The sequence below is a fragment of the Podarcis cretensis genome, assembly GCF_951804945.1.
Source record: "Podarcis cretensis genome assembly, chromosome: 8".
Classification (NCBI taxonomy): Eukaryota; Metazoa; Chordata; class Lepidosauria; order Squamata; family Lacertidae; genus Podarcis; species Podarcis cretensis.
The window spans coordinates 28,964,500-28,985,488 of record NC_137177.1 but is presented as its reverse complement, the minus strand read 5'-3'; the positions used below and the strand labels follow the sequence as shown (position 1 = coordinate 28,985,488).

The window sequence follows — 20,989 nt, the reverse complement described above, 5'->3', positions numbered from 1 at the left end:
AAGTGAACAGGGAAACATTACTGGTGGTTCTTTTCCTCAACACTTTGAATGAGGTACACCTAGCAAGCTTTTTTGTAGACTGATCAAGGCCGGATTAATACCCTAATTGCTGTCCTGTTTGTTTACGTGCAAGCTGAGAAGTCAAGTTTTCTCCTTCCCTATCCATCATATTGGGCATGCCTATATTACAAATGTAAACTGTTTTTATCAGTCTCCCCCTAGCTGATCCCCACAAACTCTTAGGGAGTTCTGAGAGGGTGCTTGGGATCTTTATCAAATGATAAATCCCAGGATTATTTGCAGGAGACCGTGATGCTGTTATAAATAAGCCAATGTATTTTCCATATAGATGAATCCAGAGAGTGTGGCCACTTGCTCTGTCAGTAGGGAGAATAGCCGCCAGAGCAAGAAATGTACTTACAGAGGAGAATAGAGATTTTCAGCTTCTGCAAGAGCTGCTGTATTCTTTGATGTTTGGCAGTGCAGTCTGGGAGAAGAGAGATGGTGTTTCTCTCAGCTCCAGGCTTCCTTTCCCATGCTTTTCTTTTGTTTCCTTCCTATGAGCAGAAGCAATGTGGTATCAAGGCCAGCTCTAGGTTTTGGGCGGTCCCTTTGGCAAGATGCTCAGTTGGTTAGAGTGTGGTGCTGATAATACCAAGGTTGCAAGTTCAATCCCTGTATAGACAGCTGCATATTCCTTCATTGCAGGGGTTTGGACTAAATGATCCTCAGGGTCCCTTCCAACTCTACAATTCTATGATTCTATGACCCTTTTCCTCAGAGAGTGGGCCCATCTCCTCCCTGCCACCATCATAAGAACAAAACATACCTAAGTGTCAGGAATTCAGCCTACACTCAAGTAGGACCCTGACAGAGACACATGCCCAACTGGCATGTTCTCTCCCTCCTGGTCGATCGTTTGGGAGCTTCAAAAGCTTTCTTCTGCCCGAACATCACAGCGACCGATGCCAACCGACACCGGCACACTTAGGGATCCGCAGAGTTTGCGCAACTTGCGTAACAGACCTCAGCAACTCAGCATTTTGGCTAATCTACTTTATTTACATATAAACACACACAGAGCACTGCAACATGGCTCCCTCTCTCTCTAGCATCAGACAGCAAAGAGAAAAAGAACAAAGGACAATAGTCCCACTTCACTGAACACAGTAACTCAAACATCCTGTTTCCATCACTTCCCACTTTGTGGAGTCAAATATACACCGTCATGTGATGGACAAAAATCCTATGACTGCAATCATGGAGCAGGAATTCTAACAATAAGAAGAACCCTGCTGGATCAGGTCAAAACCCAATCTGGACCAATATCATGTTCTCACAGTGGCCAACCAGATGCCTGTGGGACCTGGACACAAGAACACTCTACCCTCCAGCTTTTTCCAGCCATTGGTATTCAGAAGTATTGCTGCCAGTGCCTATAACTGTGTAGGCAGAGTATAGTCATCATGGCTAGGAGCCTTTGATAGTCTTCTCCTCCATGAATTTGTCTAATCTTTTAAAGCCACCCACATTGGTGGTCATCATTGCTCCTTGTGGGAGCATATTGCATCCTTTAACTATGGGCTGCTTGAAGAAGTCTTCCTTTTGTCTGTCCTGAATCTTCCAACATTGGATATCCATGAGATCTAGTGTTAGAAGAGAGAGGGGGGGCGGGGAAACCCCTTCTTTCTATCCACTTTCTCCATGTGATGCATAATTTTATATACTTCTACACATCACCACTGACCATGAAGTGCACCTGACAATAGCCTTGACCCACTGCCAGAGATGTCCTCGCCCCTGGTACCTAGTGTCGTCTGGGCCCTCTGCTCGGCTTTCATCTCCAACTTGGGCTTCCAGCTTCTTCTGAATCCAGGCTTTGTGTTCCTTGCCAGCTTGTCTTTGCTTTTTGTCTGCTTGGTGCAGCCCTGGATCTGCCCTACAAGACACTTGAGTGCTTTCCTGACGGTAACTGACAAGAGCAGCACCTTCCAGGCAGCATTAGCATCCTTTTAGGCTGGCAGGCGGCAGATGGAAAATAAACGGGTTTGGGAGCTGTGGGAACACTAATGGTGTCACAGGCAGCACAGAATCACTGCAGCTTGAACTGCGGAGAGAAGGAGACTCGTTGCACAGGGAGGAGGAGACTCCTTGGCTGCAGGGAAGAGAGCAGAGTAGCCAACGGAAATGCAACTTGTATGAATCCACCCAAGGCTGTGCCTCATCAGCCTAGAAATGGGCTTGCTGGTGTTGGCAGTCCCTCCCATTTGCTATATGTAAGGGATTGGCCTGAGTCTCTAATATCCTTAAAACAGACTAAATGAAGCAAAATTTTGCGCCACTGCAATCGGAGTGAGCTTAGCTTGAAAGAATGCAATGAGAACTTCGCCCTGATCTGGCTTATGGAAGCTGGAGCAAGAAAGTTAGCTGTGACTATTATTTAATACTTTACAGCCTCCCCATGTTTTAGGAGTGCATGACATGACCTCTCCCATTTCTGTCAATGTGGATTGTGCAGTAGAAATTTCTGAATGAATTCCGCCCAGCTGAATGTTAAATGTAAGGGATTTTGTCCTGCTCAACGCTAAGAAGCTGGGATGGGCTGTTGTAGGGTTACACCAGGCTTTTGGTGAGTTGGGAAGGAATGTTCCCCAGTGCTTAAAACTCTCCACTTTTTCTGACCCAGGGAATGCAAACCATCTTCACTTTGCCCAAGTCAGTGTATAGCTTGGATTTCTTGAGTTCAAGAATTAAGAAATGTTTTGGTATGGAAAATACTTCGTTGTTGAGGAAGCTCATTGGTAGAGCCCATGGGTTGCATCTGATGCTAGTGCTACACAGAGTAAACCCATTGAAATAAATAGACATGACTAACATGGGTCCATTGTTTTCAATAGGTCTACTCTGAGGAGAACTTCTTTTGCATACAGTGCAAAAGAACCCAGATTTATCTCCAGGAAGGGCCCCAGTCAGAAACCCTGCAGAGCAAGATGGACCAATGGGTCTGGCTAATCACAAACCTTCCTGTGCAGGAGGTTTTCCAGGATTTTACAAGAAAGGAGCATAGCTCAGTGATAGAGCATCCAGAATCCCCATCATCTCTGAATAGACTCCTCTGTGAAACTCTGGAGAACTGCTGCTACTCAGCATGGACTATACTGAGTCAACTGTCTGACTTGCAATGGTAGTTCACCATGTTCGTCTAGTCACAGCCAGTTCATTTATATATTAGGTTTCCTACACATGCATTGTGCTCGAAGCAGTTCACTGAAAATAATGTGGCAGCAGTCTAAATACAATTAACAACACCTTCTTATTGGTGATGCCTTCCTTGCTTTAAAAAGGTAAAGGTAAAGGTACCCCTGACCGTTAGGTCCAGTCGTGGACAACTCTGGGGTTGCGCTCTCATCTCGCTCTATAGGCCGAGGTAGCCAGTGTTTGTCCGCAGACAGCTTCCAAGTCATGACTAAGCTGCTTCTGGCGAACCAGAGCAGTGCACAGAAACACCGTTTACCTTCCCACCAGAGCAGTACCTATTTAACTACCGGTACTTACACTTTGACATGCTTTCGAACTGCTAGGGGGGCAGGAGCTCAGACCAAACCGGCAAGCCCTAGGCTTTGTGGTTTAGACCACAGCTCCACCCACATCTTTGCCTTAGCATACCTTAATTTGCTGTTCAAAGAGTGAAGAAGCTAGGAGGGCTGCCCTTAGAGGCTTTTCTGCAGCAGAAAGTCCAAATAGCGGCTTCCAGGTACGCACTCTCATTGGCATAGGGCACAAGGCCGGGATTGTGGCCCAGGTGCGAAATCAACCCACCTCCTTTAACGGCAGCACCTCGCCTTGCATCATTTCAGGGCTCCCTCTAGAATGAGGGTGGGGGACCTCAGCGCTAGGGGCCAAATACAACCTTCCAGGCCTCACCACCTGAACTTTAAGACTCTCCCCAAGCCACAACCCTCCCCAGCCCTGCTTTGCACCCCTTTGGAGTGTTTTTGCCTTTACAGGAATGTGTCCTTGGATTGCAATACAGTAGTACCTTGGTTTACAACCATGATCCGTTCCAGAGGTCCGGTTGTAAACCAAAACAGGTTGTAATCCAAGGCGCGCCAATGAGGCCTCCCCAAAAAATGGGTTGTAAGCCAAAAAAAAGGGACACACACTTCCGGGTTTGACATGGTTGTAATCCAAAACAGTTGTAATCCAAAGCGCTTGCAAACCAAGGTACCATTGTAATGCCTATTGCTTTCCTGGATGGAGGCTAGAGATTGGTGTTTGTAGAAACCAACCTACTGTACAAAGGTAAAATTTGCAGTCGGTGCTCCACCCATTTTTGCATTTGGCCTACCCACTGGAAGGCTGCCCAGAAGGGAATGCAACCCTTGAACTGGGAAAAGTTCCTCCTACCCGTACTCTGGAATTTAAGGCTCTCTGGGCACTCCTCTTCCTCTGAGAGCTTAGCTGGCAGCACTGAAACATGTAAGGCTGGGATTCCTGGATTGCTGGCTTCACTGTTACTTCAGTTCGCATGCATCTTCACATGCTTCAACTGCTCCCAACTCCTCAGTTCTGTGACTTGAGAGCCAGTGTGGTGTAGTGGTTAAGAGCGGTAGACTCGTAATCTGGGGAACCGGGTTCGCGTCTTCGCTCCTCCACATGCAGCTGCTGGGTGACCTTGGGCTAGTCACACTCCTCTGAAGTCTCTCAGCCCCACTCACCTCACAGAGTGTTTGTTGTGGGGGAGGAAGGGAAAGGAGAATGTTAGCCGCTTTGAGACTCCTGAAGGGGAGTGAAAGGCGGGATATCAAATCCAAACTCTTCTTCTTCTACTACTTTAGACAGTCATGTTTTATTGCCATACAGGAATTGCCGCTCTGCTGTCAGCGTCACTTGGAAACCCAAGTAGCCTGAAGTGGTCTCAATATCCACCCAAACTACTGCACTTTCCACATTCACAGTGTGTCCGTAGCCTTAATTTGGATTTGGAGCTGCTTCCTGTTGCGTTTCGGAACGTGAAATGTGACTGTAACCTTTACGGTTCATGCACGGGGTTGGTTATATGAGTCCATGCTATCAGAGGAGTGCAGATCACGCTCCACAGTTCACTGGCCAGCGCTGAGCCAAACAAAAATATCTGCAGGTCTGCCAGCTACCTGTGGACAATTCCCTGACAGTTTGGGTGAGTCTGATGTGATTTCCATGGCAGGGATGCTCCTTGACTAACAAACGGGGTGTGGATCATTTAGGTAGGTTTTCCTTAAGGAAAAAGAAAGAAAAGACTTTCATATTTTTCTTCTTGCAAAATCAAATGTGATTCATATGTGCCAGTTTGGGTCCCAACCATGCAGGGAGACCAATCCCTACTCCAAAGAGAGTCTAACTAAGCAGTGAAGAATGTAAGGAAGTCTCTGTTGGATTCAACCAAGGCCCTATCTAGACCTTTTCTCCAGAGAGAGAGAAGGGAAGCAGAACCATTCCACCAAGTCTCAGCTCTTGCCTATCCTTGAATTGTTTCCACTTAATCCAGGAGTAGCCAGTGTGGTACCCTCAAGATGTTTCTGGATTACAGCTCCCATCATCCATGACTTTTAGCAGTGCTGGCTGGGGCTGATGGGAACTAGAGTCCAACAACATCTGTTCTGTTCAAAATTGGGGGGCACCCTCCTCCAATCTTTACAGTTAAAAGCAAACTTGTGAGATCTGATCTCAGGACTCCCCTGAGTGAGTGCTTGAGGGCCCTGCTCTTGCCACTTACCATCTGGCCTGGGGCGGGGCCTGAAGCCTCACAAGGACTTGCTGCCTGCTGCCCAGGAGGACTCCCCTGAGTGAGTGTCTGAGGGCCCTGCTCCTTCCTGCCACTTACTACCTGGCCTGGGGCGGGGCCTGACAGGCCTCACTAGGACAGTTGTTGTTACTGCCAGAGGGGCAGAGTGTTTTTAAAATGTTTTTTTAAAAAAATTTGTATGTGGGGGGTGGGATAGATGTTGGTTTCTGCTCTCTTCACTGTGCAGCGAAATGCTTGTCACAAGACAATGTTTACATTCCACACTCAGAGTTGCTGTTGGAGTTTCTCACGGGAAAGGAGACTGGATGTGACGTACACTGGTTTCCTGTTTTTCACTGTTCTCACTGTGTTCTCTCCGTGCTTTAGAGGAGAGAGGATGCTTTCTCTGCTCAGGCAGAGGCAAGATGTTTTTCTGTAATCTACCAGCTTTGAAGTGTAAATAAAGTAATATAGAGTATGTGGCACATACTCCTCATCATTCCGCTGTGCTTGGGACTCTGCAAATTCAACATTCCTGGTTATGGGCCCAGAAAGACGCAGTCATCTGAATGCCGGCAAAAGGATCGGAATGCAGAGGGACGGATCGGACGGTATCTGCTCTGCGCGTCAAGATGATTGATGAAAGGTATGTTGCTCATGCTCCGGGCAGCCTGCCAGCTTCTAATTAATGGCTTTATGGCTGGACTTTGAACTTTTAAGGCCATTTTGCCGGGCACAGGCAAAGGCTCAAAAGAACAAGCTCCTATGCTGGGGGAAATCGAAAGCACTTTTGAAATTGCTTTTGGAATGAGGTTTGAAGCAGCTGCAGTTAAACACAGACGCACCTTGTTTAACGCAGCACAGACACAGCTTGTATAAAGCAGCTTGATTTAATGCAGCAGAGATGACACAGAAGGCTAATGCCAGAGTCATGATGGCTAGCTGCAGAAGGCTGGCTGATGCAAGTGGGGAATCTGATACCAATCAGCCACATGCTCAGCTCAGAGTAGCCTGTGATACTGCCATGATTCAGAATAAAGCAGACCGCCAGGGTGATAGCTGCATGGGTAAGGGGGAGTCTTCACAGACGTCATCCCAGAGTGCAGTGGAACTACCAGATGGCGCCAAAGCTTTGAAGGCAGTGAAATGCTACTCGTGTGGACGTCAAGGCCATATGAAGAGGGAATGCAAATATCCCAGGGCCAAGACAGAGCAGCGCAGCGAAAGCTCATCGCGTGGAAGAGGCCAGAGCAAAGGCAAAGGTGCGGTGTCCAGGACAACGCAGCACAAGGCAATGGTCTCACGCTTCACTCCAGAGGTTGCAAAGGTCCAGAAGACGTCTAGATCTTTCTTCGTTGTTGATTCGGCGGCAACGCACCACATGTGCAACGATAAGCGACTGTTCGTGTCTTTTACACCACAGGAAGGTGCGATTCACCAGGCGGATGACCACACAATCCCCAGTAAAGGCTACGGAACTGTTGTTCTTCACAGTTTGGGCTTATCGATACAGAATGTACTTTATGCCAAACATAATCTGCTCAGTGTTGGACAGATGAATGAGCGGAATATTGACGTTTCCTTTAAGAACAAAAGGTGCATCATCACAAAGAAAAATGATTATGTATTGTATGCTGAATATGTTGATCGTTTATATGTTTTGTATTATGATGATGTTGTGCAGGATGACACTTGTTGCATTGCAGGTTCTAACAAAAGTTTGCATGTAGGATGTATTCATGATTTTCACCCAAAATTTTGTCATTTGAATTTTGAGGCAGTATCTAAAATGCCTGCCTTGGTTGAAGGTATGACTATTAAACCCTGCAGGTACCACAAGAAGTGCAAGGCATGCGCAGCAAACAAGGTGAAAATGGCTGCGAAAGGTAAGGTGTCTAGTAGGCAAGCTACAGAACCATACCAAATTGTTCATGCTGATTTGGTTGGACCACTAGCGCCCTCTTTGGGAGGAAATAGGTACTTCATGGTTCTCATTGATGCATTTTCCAGGTATATTTATGTGTACAATCTCAAGCAGAAATCAGAGGCTTTTCCTAGGTTCAAGGAATTCTGTGCTTGGTTGGAAAATGTGCAAGGTAAGAAGGTAAAGACTCTTTTCACAGATCGCGGGGGAGAATTCACTTCTCAGCAGTTTGAAGCTTTTCTGACTGAGAAAGGAATTCAACACGATTTGTCTAGTCCTCGCTCGCCATGGCAGAATGGACTTGCGGAACGGGCAAATCAAACATTGCTTCAAGGGTTAAAAACCTTGCTACATGATGCAAATCTTCCAGAGAGTTATTGGGCCGAAGCTCTCTCATGTTTCACTTACAGTTATAATCGCAGCGATTGGTTGTACCCCCTATGAGAAGATGTTTGGCAAGAAACCATACATCAAACACATGAGAATTTTTGGTTCTGACATGTGGGTCCACTCACCACAAAACTCCAAGTTAGACAAGCGTGGTTTGCATGGTATCTTTTTAGGTTATGAGAAAGGTTCTTACAGAATAAGGATGACTGACTCTAAGACTATTAAGCTCACAAGAAGTGTTGAGTACAATGCCAAGTGGGGGGAGAATGTGGGAATTTTCCAATGTTACCCTGATGACAGTGATGAGACTGAGGATAGTCAAAAGCAACCACAGCAACCCACACCCACTGATGAAGGTTCTGATTCTGAGTCTGAAACTGAATCAGGTGATTCAGAGGATTTCAAGAGTGCGAAAGCCTCTATGCGACCCTCTGAAAGCTCTGATCAGGAATTGGAAGAACCATTGTTCACAATAGGTCACTTTTCTCCTAAGAAGGAAGAGGAGAGTGTTGAAGACCTAAGGCTAATTCGCAGGTCACAAAGAGCAACAAAAGGCAGACCTCCAAAGAGATTTGCTGATGAGTTTGCTAAGATAGCAGTAACAGCTATTAAAAGCTCCAAGAAGGTATTTGAACCTTCAAGTTTCCAAGAAATCCAGGATTTGGATTCAAAGGAAGCTGAGCCATGGTTAAATGCCATGAAGGCTGAGCTTGATTCCTTGGAAAGGAACAAAACATGGGAACTTGTTCCAGTAGTTCCAGGAATGAAACTGCTTGGAAGCAAATGGGTCTTCAAAGCGAAGACTGATCAAAATGGCAAGATAGTCAGACACAAAGCCAGATTGGTAGCCAGAGGTTTTGCACAAGTACCAGGTGAAGATTATCACGAGACCTACTCACCCACAGTAAGGTATGAGAGCATTAGGCTTATGCTCAAGCTAGCTGCAGAGGAAAATCTACACATTAGTCACCATGATGTGAATACAGCTTTTCTGTACGGATCTCTAGATGAATCACTTTATATGCTTCCACCTGATGGCGTACAGGTAAAACAGGGATTTGTTTGTGCTCTGAAAAAGTCCCTTTATGGTCTCAAACAAAGTGCACGGTGTTGGCACACAAAACTCACTGAAGTATTGTTTTCTCTAGGTTTTAAGCAAGGGAAAGCTGATCCATGTGTATTTGTCAAAGAGGAGGGGCAAAAGAAACTATTGTTTGTTTTATGTTGATGATTTATTATTCTTTTGGAAAGATGTCACAATGTAAATAACGCCCTAGCTCAACTGAAAGAGCACTTTGACATGAAAGATCTTGGTGAGGTAAACAACTACCTATCTCTGGAAATAGAGAGAGATCAAGATGGTAACATTCTAGTACACCAGTCACGGAAAATTGCTGATGTGTTAGGCAAACTAAACCTGATGGATGCTAACCCTGTAGACACACCGATGATAACAGGTTATCAGGTAGATGATACTGAAGAAGCATTTTCTGACACTACACTGTACAGAAGTGTGCTAGGCAAGCTAAACTTCATTGCCAGATGTTCAAGACCAGACATTGCTGTTAGCTGTAATTTGCTAAGCAGACAAGTCAACAATCCTACTGTTAAGGATTGGAAAGCTCTGAAACGCATAGCGCGGTATTTGAAAGGCACTATGCATTACAGACTGAGATTTAACAATCAGAAGTCTGGTGGTCTTGAGATATTTGCAGATGCAAGTTTTGGAGGTGACACAACAGACAGGAAAAGTACGTCTGGAGTTTGCTATATGTACAATCAGGGTCTATTTGATTGGTCATGCAAGAAGCAAACAACAGTTAGCTTAAGTACTTGTGAAGCTGAACTGAATGCACTGTCTTATTCACTCAAAGATTGTGAATGGTTGTTACAATTGTGCAAAGACATGAAAATTCCTGTCAAATGTCCAATCCAGGTTTACCAGGACAACAAAGCATGTTTGGCTTTGCTGAATTCTGAAGGTTGTAAGCAAAGCACGAAGCACTTGCAATTGAAGTTGCAACATGCTAGGGAACGTATTCAGAAGGGACTCGTAACGGTGTCCTATATGCCAGGTAATGAAATTCCTGCTGATGTATTGTCCAAGATTGTATCAAGGGATCAACACTGTACCTATGTGCAGAAGTTGGGTTTGTACTGATATTGTACGAACACGCTGCCCAGTGATGTTCACAGAAAGGGGGAGGATGTTGGTTTCTGCTCTCTTCACTATGCAGCGAAAGGCTTGTCACAAGACAATGTTTACATTCCAGTCAGAGTACTGTTGGATTTTCTCACGGGAAAGGGAGACTGGATGTGACGTACACTGGTTTCCTGTTTTTCACTGTTCTCTCACAGAGATTCTCTCCGTGCTTCAGAGGAGAGAGGATGCATGAGGAGGCAAGATGTTTTTCTGTAATCTACCAGCTTTGAAGTGTAAATAAAGCAATTAAGAGTATGTACACGTATTCCTCATCATTCCGCTGTGCACGGGCTACTGCATATCAACATTCCTATCCAGTGAAGCATTCTCCTGCCTCCCAAAAGACATGTCAGAGATATTGGGTTTCACAGGTGCCAGAGCAGATTTGTGGTTCTCTAAGCTCAGGTTATAAGTTAAATTGAAATATTTTAAGTTAAATTGAATTAATTTAATTTGAATAGCTTCTGAATTATGTATGCTAAAATATTAATTTTATTATATAGTTTATATTCATTGTTTCAAATTATATGCCTCCCCCCCCCCCGGGTAGAAGTTCTTATTTTAGCTGGACTTCCGGGTTGGCACCATCGCCGAATGGCGGACTCCCTCCGAGCTCCGGAGGGAGCCTGCTCGGCAGGGGCTGGGTCCTACCGCACCGGCGACGCGGGGACCCTCAAAAACCATGGGCGCTGAAACCCATGGACATGGTGACTCGGCTGTCACCTTTTGTGCCCCCCGACCCGCGAAGGAGCCTTTTTAAAGGCTGCGGAGCGGGTGACAGGGGGGGGTGCTTTGAGTCCTTCGCTTCCCCTGCCGAGCGAAGCCGCATGCCATTCGACGGAGAGCGCTGACTTCTTCTATTGAAAATCTGGACTTAAAAGAATAACCCGTGAGTAATCGGAACCTGGACTAAAAAGGGGGATAAATTTTTTTAAAAAATTCGGAGCGAGCGGGGGAGGCGCAAAAAGGAAGTCAGCCCCCCCCCCCCGTTGTAGAAGAGTTAAAGCAAAGGATTTGACAACTAAGATCGAGTGCAACCCTATTTTGACAAAGTTATTAACTTCGCGAGGGAAAATCATAAGACTGAGCTGGAGGAGAAAGGTGGAATTGAATTAAAAAGCAACCCCCCCCCCCGGAACCCTGGGAGCGATTTGTGAGAGCGCCGGGAGAAGAGAAATAGAGGTTTTGACAGCTGTCAAAGAGCTGTCAAAGCGGAAAAATAAAATAGAGATCTTTGTTACGAGGACTTTGCCGGTTACATTTGTTATAAATTGGATACAAATTGTTATAAACAAGGAATAACAAGTTATTTTGACTGGTGGACGTGATCTGGAAGGGAATTTAGTTATTGCAATCCACCTAGAGGAGCCGAGGGACATTACAAGTATTGTTGGCGTGGAATTTGACCAGAACTTTCTATCTCCTGGGAAACTGCAGAAATGGAACACTATTTTGTCTACAGAGGTCTACGCACTAAAGGAGACAATAGATTTATCTATTGAAGAATGAAAAGGACTTGACGTAATGTTTTGTTCTTGAATAACAAGCCTCTGCAGAGGAATTAGAAGCTTTTGGAATTGGAACATTTGTGCAGGAGAGCAGGGAAAAAGAAAAAAAAAGGAGGAGTGAGATCAACAAGAACAACAAAAATAATAAGAACTGGACAAAGTTGGAAGTGGGAACATTTGGGACATCCAGATTTGACAGGTTTAAAGGAATAAAATTGGAGCTTTCACCCCTAGATATAAAAATCTGGATGGAAGAAATGGGCCTTTTTTGAGACAGACTCCTTCCAAGATTGGACATTCGAAACTAAAGATGACTGGGAAAGGACTATGGTTTAGAGAGATGTGGGAACTCCAGGAAGATATCAGACGTCGAGGAACATTGGGAACGCAACCGGGAAAGGGGGGAGGGAAATTTGGAATCCAAAGGGCGTAAAATTATTATTTTATTTTTCTTCTATTGTAACCTGTATTGCATATTAAAGGGGGGAACTCGCAGAAGAGAACAGGTCGATTTTAGGGGATGGGAAAATATTTTTAAAATTGAGTCAATGATAATAAGTTTAAATTTGGGATAAGAACTTGTTGAAATTCTTTTTTGTTTATTTGTAAGAATTGGAATACAGGAGGGGGAGGGGAGGGGAAGTCCTGAAAAGATGTTATTGGGAAAAAGATTTTATGGAAAATCTTAATAAATATCATTTTTTAAAAAAAATAGAAGTTCTTATTTTAATTCTGCACAGAGCCATGTAAATAAATGTATTATTATTTCAGGCTGTATGCCTAACTCCATTTACCTGGCAGTAAGATCCAATGAATTCAGCAGGACCTGCTTCTGAGTAGACATGGTTAGGCTTGCATTGTAACTTGTGCATATCAACACCTCTCTTATTTCCCAAACAGGAGACAGCCCTGAAATCTTTGGGAAACGAAGGTCTTTTCCTGTTTGCGTCCCTGGATACGAACAATGACCTGTACATCAGTCCTGAGGAGTTCAAACCAATTGCAGAGAAGCTAACTGGTAGGCATCTAATTTTTTGAGTAGACAAATACATGTTCATCTTGTTTTTTAAAAAAACAACAACCCAAAACCAAAATCATGGTCCTTGAACACAGATTGTCTAGTTCTTGCATTAGGGTTGTCACTCATTCATTGTCTGCTTAATCCCCGGAGGAGAGGACAACGACATTCCAGCCATTTTTTTCCAGCTGGAAAACTGAAGTAATAATCCAGACCAGGCTTTCCTAACCTGGTCCCCTCTGGCTATTTTGGACTACAATGCCCATCAGCCCTAGTTGTGTCAGCTGGGGCTGATGGGAGTTTTAGTTCAAAATAGCCAGATGCCAATAGGTTAGCAAAAAGCATTTGAAACCATCTCATTCTCTTGTTACCACTGATTCCCTAGGCAGGCGTGGAACTGCTGTTATAGGTCTCCCAGTGCTGGTGAATTTGGGTTCGAAATCAAAGCTCCCCAGGGGAAGAGGGCCAGGCTTCCAGAGACAGGGCACATCCAGTGGTGGTTCCAATAGCAAAAGAGCAGCAAACATCTAATGAAAATGAACACTTAGTAAGAGTTATGCATGGGTAAAATGCTATTTTATTTTTTACTTTTAAGAAGCATTCTTAACCTGTGCTATGACTACGTGGTCCCCAAGGCAGCTTGCAACTCGTCACGTACAGCGATGGTGTCATAAAAAGGCAAAACAATTAACATATAAGATAGATGAAAAATCCCAAGCACAGGATCATAAAACCCTGCGCAGCGGGGGACAGCATAAAACAGAATTGCTCATTAATCTCTCATCATTAAAAGCCCAGGCAAAAAGGAACAGATCTTTGCCAGGGACCTAAATGCCACTAAAGTGCATGCATTTTAAAGGTCAGCCTTAAATATGTGCCTTTCACGATATATATATGCCAGGATCCCATCTGACCCATGACCTTTCCCCCGGAAGAGGCTTGGGACTCTGCAGAGAACCCCACTGCAGCTGAGGACCTGGAGGAACCTGCAGTAGTCCCAAGGCAGGTCCCATCTTGCTTGGGCTACCCCAATCACCTCTTCTCGCCACATCCCAAGCCCCTCCTCGGTCCCCGATTTCCCCCTTTGATTTTGAGCTAAAATGTCATGGCAGGGGTATCATGGATACCCCTGCCATGGGCTATCATGGATACCCCACGCAGGTACATCTTCCTGTCTTGAGTCTCATTCAACACCATTTCCTCATCTGGCTGCTGTTCCTTCTATGTTGGTCACATAAGAAAGCCATCCCAATCGGTGACCGTTTCTTAAACAGGATGATGTTACTTACAGTAGCCACTGTAAGTACAAGTACCACTGAAAACAATAGATGAATAAGTCAACATCTGGGGGAAAGGAATGCCAAAAGTCACCAAGAAGGGGAGGTTGTTTTGTTTTTCTTTCTGGGAACCAATGGAACTATTTTTTTTAAAAAAAAAACCCAGTATCTTTAGCTAAGCTCTGCTTTCATTGTGTGTGAGTACCATAGCTATTTGCACGGCTTAGGCGGCAATCCTATGTACGCTAAGCTTGGAGGAAGCCTCGCTGAGCTGGGTGTAACTTCTGGGTAGAAATGCATAGGCTTGCACTGTTAAGCAGCATAATCTGAAGGGACTCCCAATGTCCAGGAAGCATTGATGACTACCTGAAAGCATCTGCTGATAGCAATGCAGCAGCCATTCCATGTTTCTTCTGGAGCAGCTGCTCAGGGACCTCCTAGCAACCCGTGCAGCTCCATTAAGCATCAAGAGCAGCCAGGTGACCCAAATGAGTTTCAGGTCTTTGCAGAGACTGTTTTGAAAAGTGTGCCATCTTGAAGTCCCCCTTGGGCGTGCAAATGACCTGCCTCTTGGTGTTTTCTTGGGAAAACAAACATCATAAGCATATAAAAACTGGAGATCTCTTGGCGGGCGGGTGGGGTGGGTGTTAGCTGCCCCCAGCACACAGCTGCTCTTGCCTTAATTCTCTTTGCTCAAGCCCTAGACTGATTTACACAACGAAAGGCTGCTAAGCTTTCTGTGTTTTTTGAAAGGCTTATGCACCAGACGCCTCTTTCACAAAGGGCAATTTTTCTAAATCTGCGGTTCCTATTGTCGGACTTGCAGAACTGCACGTGTTGGCTTTGTCTGGGGCTTAAAGGGGATTCAGAGCAGCTGAATGCAAGAGATACTGCTCTGCAGTAATGTGACCAGAGAGCTGGCGGGTGGCGAGACGCAAGCAATCTCGGGAATCTTTTTGCATACAGAAATTGCGGCGCTTCCACCTGCTGGCTACTTGTGGGCTTGATGACACTCGCTTGGGTAGCCCGCCCGATTGCTCTCACAGCCAGCGCAGAGGGGAGTGGGATTCAGGCAGCCCTTGTTTCCTGCCCATCTGCAGAGCAGATAAAGGGGATTGTGACACCAGTGTGGGTTCTGCAGTCCTCACAGCTGGCTGCCTGTTGTGCTTGCAAGAGCACAAACATTTCTGCCCCTGTGCTGTCATGTCAGACAAAGAGCAGAAACAGTGGTTCTGTGGGCATGACCCAACACAGCAGCAACCAGTTTAGTCATCCTGGGAGATCAGGCTCTTCCCAGCCAAATTTCTCAGGGGCTGGCACCACAGTGTTTGCCCCCTCCCCAGGCTGAAAAACTTAGCCGCCAGGTACAGAGTGGTTCCTCCTGCTTGCAGCCAGCGGTAGGAAAAGTGGCTGCCTGGAATTAGACTGTATGATTGCCCACAGATCTCTCCTTGCCAGTCACAGCCTTGACATGCCCACTTGGTAAATGTAGCAGATCGGCAGCGCTCTCACAAAAACGATGTGTGCTGTTGCACACTCAAGCTGAGAACATGCACAAGAAATGAAAGAGCCTTGTTCAAAGCAGAATGCAAAGGAGTTGCTGGCGGTCTGTTGGTGCCTCCTGCTGCACAGAGATAGAACTGCTCAGCTGGATGCTTCGTTTTGCTCTTCATCCTTCCCAGCCTTAGGGCCAACAATACACCTTAGTAGTAGGAATGTGGGCCGAGCGTGTTTGGCCTTCATGAAGCGTGATACCTTCATGAAGACGTGTGGGTTGCATCGTCTTGCAACCTAGGCATGCAGGCGAGCATTGGTGCAACCACCACAAAACCACACCAGTTCAGCTTATGTCTTCAACATGTCTCTATCATTATGTAACACAGAAAAACCCATCCTCTCAGTCTTTCAATGGCCAGTCGTTCTAGAGTGCAGCAGGGGCAGGGGGAGAATAAGGCTGTTTATATTGTTCTGCCTGGCCTAGCTGAAATCCTGTCCCTTCCCTCTTGGACTCCAGACAGCCACTACCACCATCAAAGAAAGCAAGGCCCTTCCGTTGACTGTCTTGACAACTATTCACCCTGGTTTCTGCCAGTTGATTCTCCTTCACAGGAACATATGGAGGACCCTGCTGGATGGTGCCAATGGCCCATCTAGTCCAGCATCCTGTTCTCTCAGTGGCCAACCAGGTGTCTCCATGGGAAGCCCTCCAGCAGGAGCTGAATGTATCTACAACTCTCCCCCTTGTGAGCCTCAATAGAAGGCATACAGAGGAGGTAGTTTGTAGCCGTTGTGGCTAGTAGCCATTAGCATTACCCTCTGTGAATTTGACTGATTCTCTTTTGAAGTCATCCAAGCAGGTGGCCCCCATCAGCGCATCTCAGGAAAGAAAATTCCACAGTTTAAGTAAGCGCTGTGTTTGTCTGTCCTGAATCTTCCGGCATCTGGCTTCATTGGCTAGTCCTGAGAGCTAGAATTATGAGAAAGGAACCTTCCTGCCTTTTACAGTGGTACCTCGGGTTACAGATGCTTCAGGTTCCATACGCTTCAGGTTACAGACTCCGCTAACCCAGAAATAGTACCTCAGGTTAAGAACTTGGCTTCAGGATGAGAACAGAAATCACATGATGGTGGCGCAGCGGCAGCGGGAGGCCCCATTAGTTAAAGTGGTGCTTCAGGTTAAGAACAGTTTCAGGTTAGGAACGGACCTCCAGAACGAATTAAGTTCTTAACCCGAGGTACCACTGTATTTTGCTTTTACTTTCTTTTCTTTCCTCCCTAAAGTGTCTTTTATTTACCTTTTAGCAGGGCCTGTGTGGTTTCCAGTTGTTGTACAATGCTTCACAATTTTTTGTGCTTTACAATTAGATGCATACATGAATTCAGCTTCTCAGGCAGAGCTTCTCAGTGTTTGCTATCTGACTCCATTGGGGGTAGCACAGAAAAGGCAGTGCAGGGGAAATTACAGCTTTCTGCAGGACCAAGAGTATATCTGAATGCGTAGAGCTGGGATAAGAGACAGAGGAAGTAAAAATATATTTTTATTGAGCCCATTTCTTTCTGGAATGCTTCATTCCAATTTGCATGGTCATAAAGGGTGCTGTAATAATAATAATTATTATAATAAATTCTTCTTATTGCTTTATTATAGAGTTGTAGAAAAACCAAGCTGGTTCATATCACAGTGAAATGAAAACAGTGCAGGAGGCATACAGACTGGTAGGGGATATGCAGACTTAAATGCGCTGAAAGTTTGACTATATATGGAATACTTGGTTTAACTTACCATATTTTTCACCCTATAGGACGCACTGGCCCATAGGACGCAGCTAGTTTTTTTGGGGGGGAAATAAAGGGAAAAAATTATTTCCCCCCCAGCCGCGGATATCTGCCCAAAGCGTGGGGCGCTCTGCTTCAGCGCGCCCCGCGCTCCAGGCAAGCAGGCTGCTACCTGCAGCCTAGGGAGCCCTGCAGGAACTCCCGCAGGGCTCCCTAGGCTGCAGATGTCTGTCCGAAGTGCGGGGCGCTCTGCTTTGGCGCGCTCCGTGCAGCAGGCTGCTATCCGCAGCCTAGGGAGCCCGTCGGGAACTCCTGATGGGAACTCCCGCGGGCTCCCCAGGCTTGCGGATAGCTTCCTATGGCCTGGAGAGCGAGAGGGGTCGGTGCGCACCGACCCCTCTCGCTCTCCACGCTTCAGGGAAAGCCTGCATTCACCTCATAGGATGCACACAGATTTCCCCTTCATTTTTGGAGTGGAAAAAGTGCGTCCTATAGGGCGAAAAATACGGTATTTAATTTATTTCATAAAATTTATATACCGTTTGATTATAAAAATAAAAAACCTCAAAGAAGTTTACAGAAAGAAGAAAGGAATAAAATTGCTAGTAAAAACAATTACTGTACAACAGTTGCTGAAAACGCTTAGAAATTTGAAACTTGCAATAAACTAAGAAAGTCATCAGCATTCTAGATACCTGAATAGTCTCCTCTAAACAGAAATGTTTTTAGCAGGGGCCTAAAAGAGTAAAGTGAAGATGACCAGCCTGATATCATTAGACAGGGAGTTCCAAAGTGTAGGTTCTGCCACAATGAAATATCGATTTCTTACAAATGAGGAAAGTATTATATAGCACCTGCAGCAGTGTCAGTTCTGAAAGTTGAAGTAGCCAAATAGGCATATAAGGAGCAAGGAGATCTCACAAGTAAGCCAGTGCCAGGTTTAAAGTAATACTGGGTTTTTAAAAGTTGTGCAAAATTTTTGTATAGCTTTTTCTTATTCGCGTATCTATTTAAATTAATATAGTAATTGTATTTTCATAGCAGTGGTATGCATACAAATGAATGTTTTTATTTATTTTTTATGCTGTAGTTTTATAAGCAATCATTAATATTAAGAATACATAATGATTTTAAGTCACAAGCTGCAGTATAATAATCCACCATGAAAACTGTTATATGCATTGGGGGAAATAGTATTTTCTTTCAGTAATTTAAATAGTGGAACTTGCAGTTTTCAATGCAATATGTTGCAGCATTTGTAATAGGTACAATAATAGCTTCACTGTGGCAGTGTGTTTTTTTTCTTAATGTAATTTGGATGGTTACTTCTTCAATTGGATTCGTAGGTCACCAATAACGTTATGTTAATAATAACACTATGGATGGATCTAGACACATCGAAGAAGCATTTCATTTAAACATGTTGTAAACTTTGTATGAGAAATCGGGTTTGCAAAAACAGAACTCCACAGCGCCATCTGGTGTCACAGTGTTATAATGCACATACACATAAAGCGCTTTTTCTTTGCCAATGTAGCTGAGTCCTATGTTAATGAAATGCATACATAAATCTTGTAACCCTTGATCTGTTTTCAGGCATTGCTCCAGTAACTGGGATTGAGGAAGAAGAGATATTGGATCCCAATGGGGAGACTCTTTCTATCATTGCAAAATTCCAGCCTTTGCTTATGGACACAATGACAAAGAGCAAAGACGGTTTCCTTGGAGTGAGTATCACATTTAATTAGCGCTGCAAGTTTTAATCAGTAGATCAATCAACTAGAAGCATTAGTGGATTGATACGAAGGCTGGTCCAGTTTTAACCATCAGGTCAATGAATTAAATGTGTGCTTGTTTTTCGTTTGCTCCAATTATATTGCTGTAACTGGGAACGTAAAATAAAGTGCTAGGCAGTCTTTCCTTCTAGTAATAGCTTTGTTCAGGCAACCTTGGTTAAGAAAGCTTAAGTATGGAGTAATAGTGTAATATCTGAATGTCTTGTGATCCGTCAGCCTCCTAAAGTGGAAGAGGCTTCACAGGGCTGCTTCCTAACGTGTCTCTCTGGCTCTGCAGATTTCTCACATTGCGCTTTCTGGGCTTCGCAACTGGACGGCTCCGGCTTCCCCTCTGAGCTTGATGTTCGCCCAGCAATTCAAGGCCTTCCTTCCGCCAAAGAATAAACTGGAACTTGCTGATCCTTGGTGGGTGATTCCCAGTGAGCTGAACATCTTTACTGGGTACCTTCCCAACAACCGTTTCTACCCTCCGGCCCCCAAGGGGAAAGAGGTAGGCGAAGTGTTCATCATTGCCATCAATCTGAAGGCTAGGGAGTAGTAACGATGGATAATGTTTTGAGTGTTCAGAGTGCTTCATAGACGGCCTCCTTGCAATCCCATCTAAATCTTTATTGCTTGGCCAAAAGCCGTCTGCAGCTATAAGATAGCATGGTAAAAAGTGGGACACCGTTCAGCTGTGGTGAAGACACAGACTAGTAAGAGAGCCCATTACTATATTCAGTGTAGATATACTTACATACAGGTAACTCTCAACTTTCACACATTTAACTTGTGCACATTCAGTTTTAGGTGCTTGGCAAAAAAAATAAAAATAGAAGCAGGGTGGAAAGGGGGCAGGCGGATGACTTTGGCAATCCCACCTGCCATTGAATCCAATGTGCTTTGATTATATGCGATTTTGGCTTTATGCGCTGTCTCCAGAATGTAACCCCAGCATAAGTTAAGTGTCACCTGCACACTGATCTACTTAACAGAACTGCTGTATCCCTAGTTTGATGCTTAAGGACATGGATTCTGATAACAGCCTCTACTTCTTGGGGGCTCATATTAGTGCTTGCTGGCATTTGGATAACAGTGTCATGCGGACACTGTGAAAAATGTGAGCAGCGCTGATTTCGCAATAGACTCCCTTTTGGGAGCACCCCAGATGCGTAGGGTGGTTCACTCAATTCTAGCACATGGCTTGAGATGAATTGGTGAAGGGACCTTCCTTGCCTGTGGTATTTTGAGTTCAGTGGCATCTGAACAATACAGAACAGTGAAAACAAGCAGATCCATTTCCAGTCCTTGGCTGCCGTGTTCTGGAAAGATGGAGTATGGCATGTTAAAGCTCACTAACAGCAATATTCAGAATGCTCGAGGCTATAAATGGCTGAAAGAGGCTAAGAAAACAGAGAAGATGACCTTCCTTAGTCAGGTGTGGTTATTGAACGTGGCCTTGGAGGGGAGTAGTTTTGAGGTCTTAGGTTCACTGGCTGCAACCTGCTGTAATCCCCTGTACTTTCCCCCCCAACATAGGTCATCATCCACAAACTCTTGAGTATGTTCCACCCCCGGCCGTTTGTGAAAACTCGGTTTGCCCCTCAAGGAGCCGTGGCCTGCATCCAAGCTGTTGCCGAGTTCTACTATAAGATAGCCTTCAGGTAAAGTTGCGTAAGGGGAGGACGCTTGCGGTTAGACTGGTTGAGTAAATGTTATCTTTGCCATTTCCCCTGCCCCATTTTCCTTTTCTGCTGTTTCTTCTATGCTGTGAGCCTGCAGACAGGGACTGCTCTGTTTAATTGATTGTATATAAGCCACTCTGGGAGTCTTTTTGGCCAGGGTACAAATGCT

The 20,989-nt window shown here is 45.1% G+C and overlaps 1 protein-coding gene across 1 annotated transcript in view; it reads left to right on the top strand.

Annotated features, from left to right (window-relative positions):
* The window catches only part of SELENON (selenoprotein N), a 36,303-nt gene that overhangs the window by 1,986 nt on the left and 13,328 nt on the right, over positions 1-20,989 (top strand). The window contains exons 2-5 of the mRNA XM_079987781.1: positions 12,690-12,807; positions 18,957-19,087; positions 19,434-19,646; positions 20,675-20,799. Coding sequence (XP_079843907.1) covers positions 12,690-12,807; positions 18,957-19,087; positions 19,434-19,646; positions 20,675-20,799 — 587 coding nt within the window. The remainder of the gene's footprint in view (positions 1-12,689; positions 12,808-18,956; positions 19,088-19,433; positions 19,647-20,674; positions 20,800-20,989) is intronic.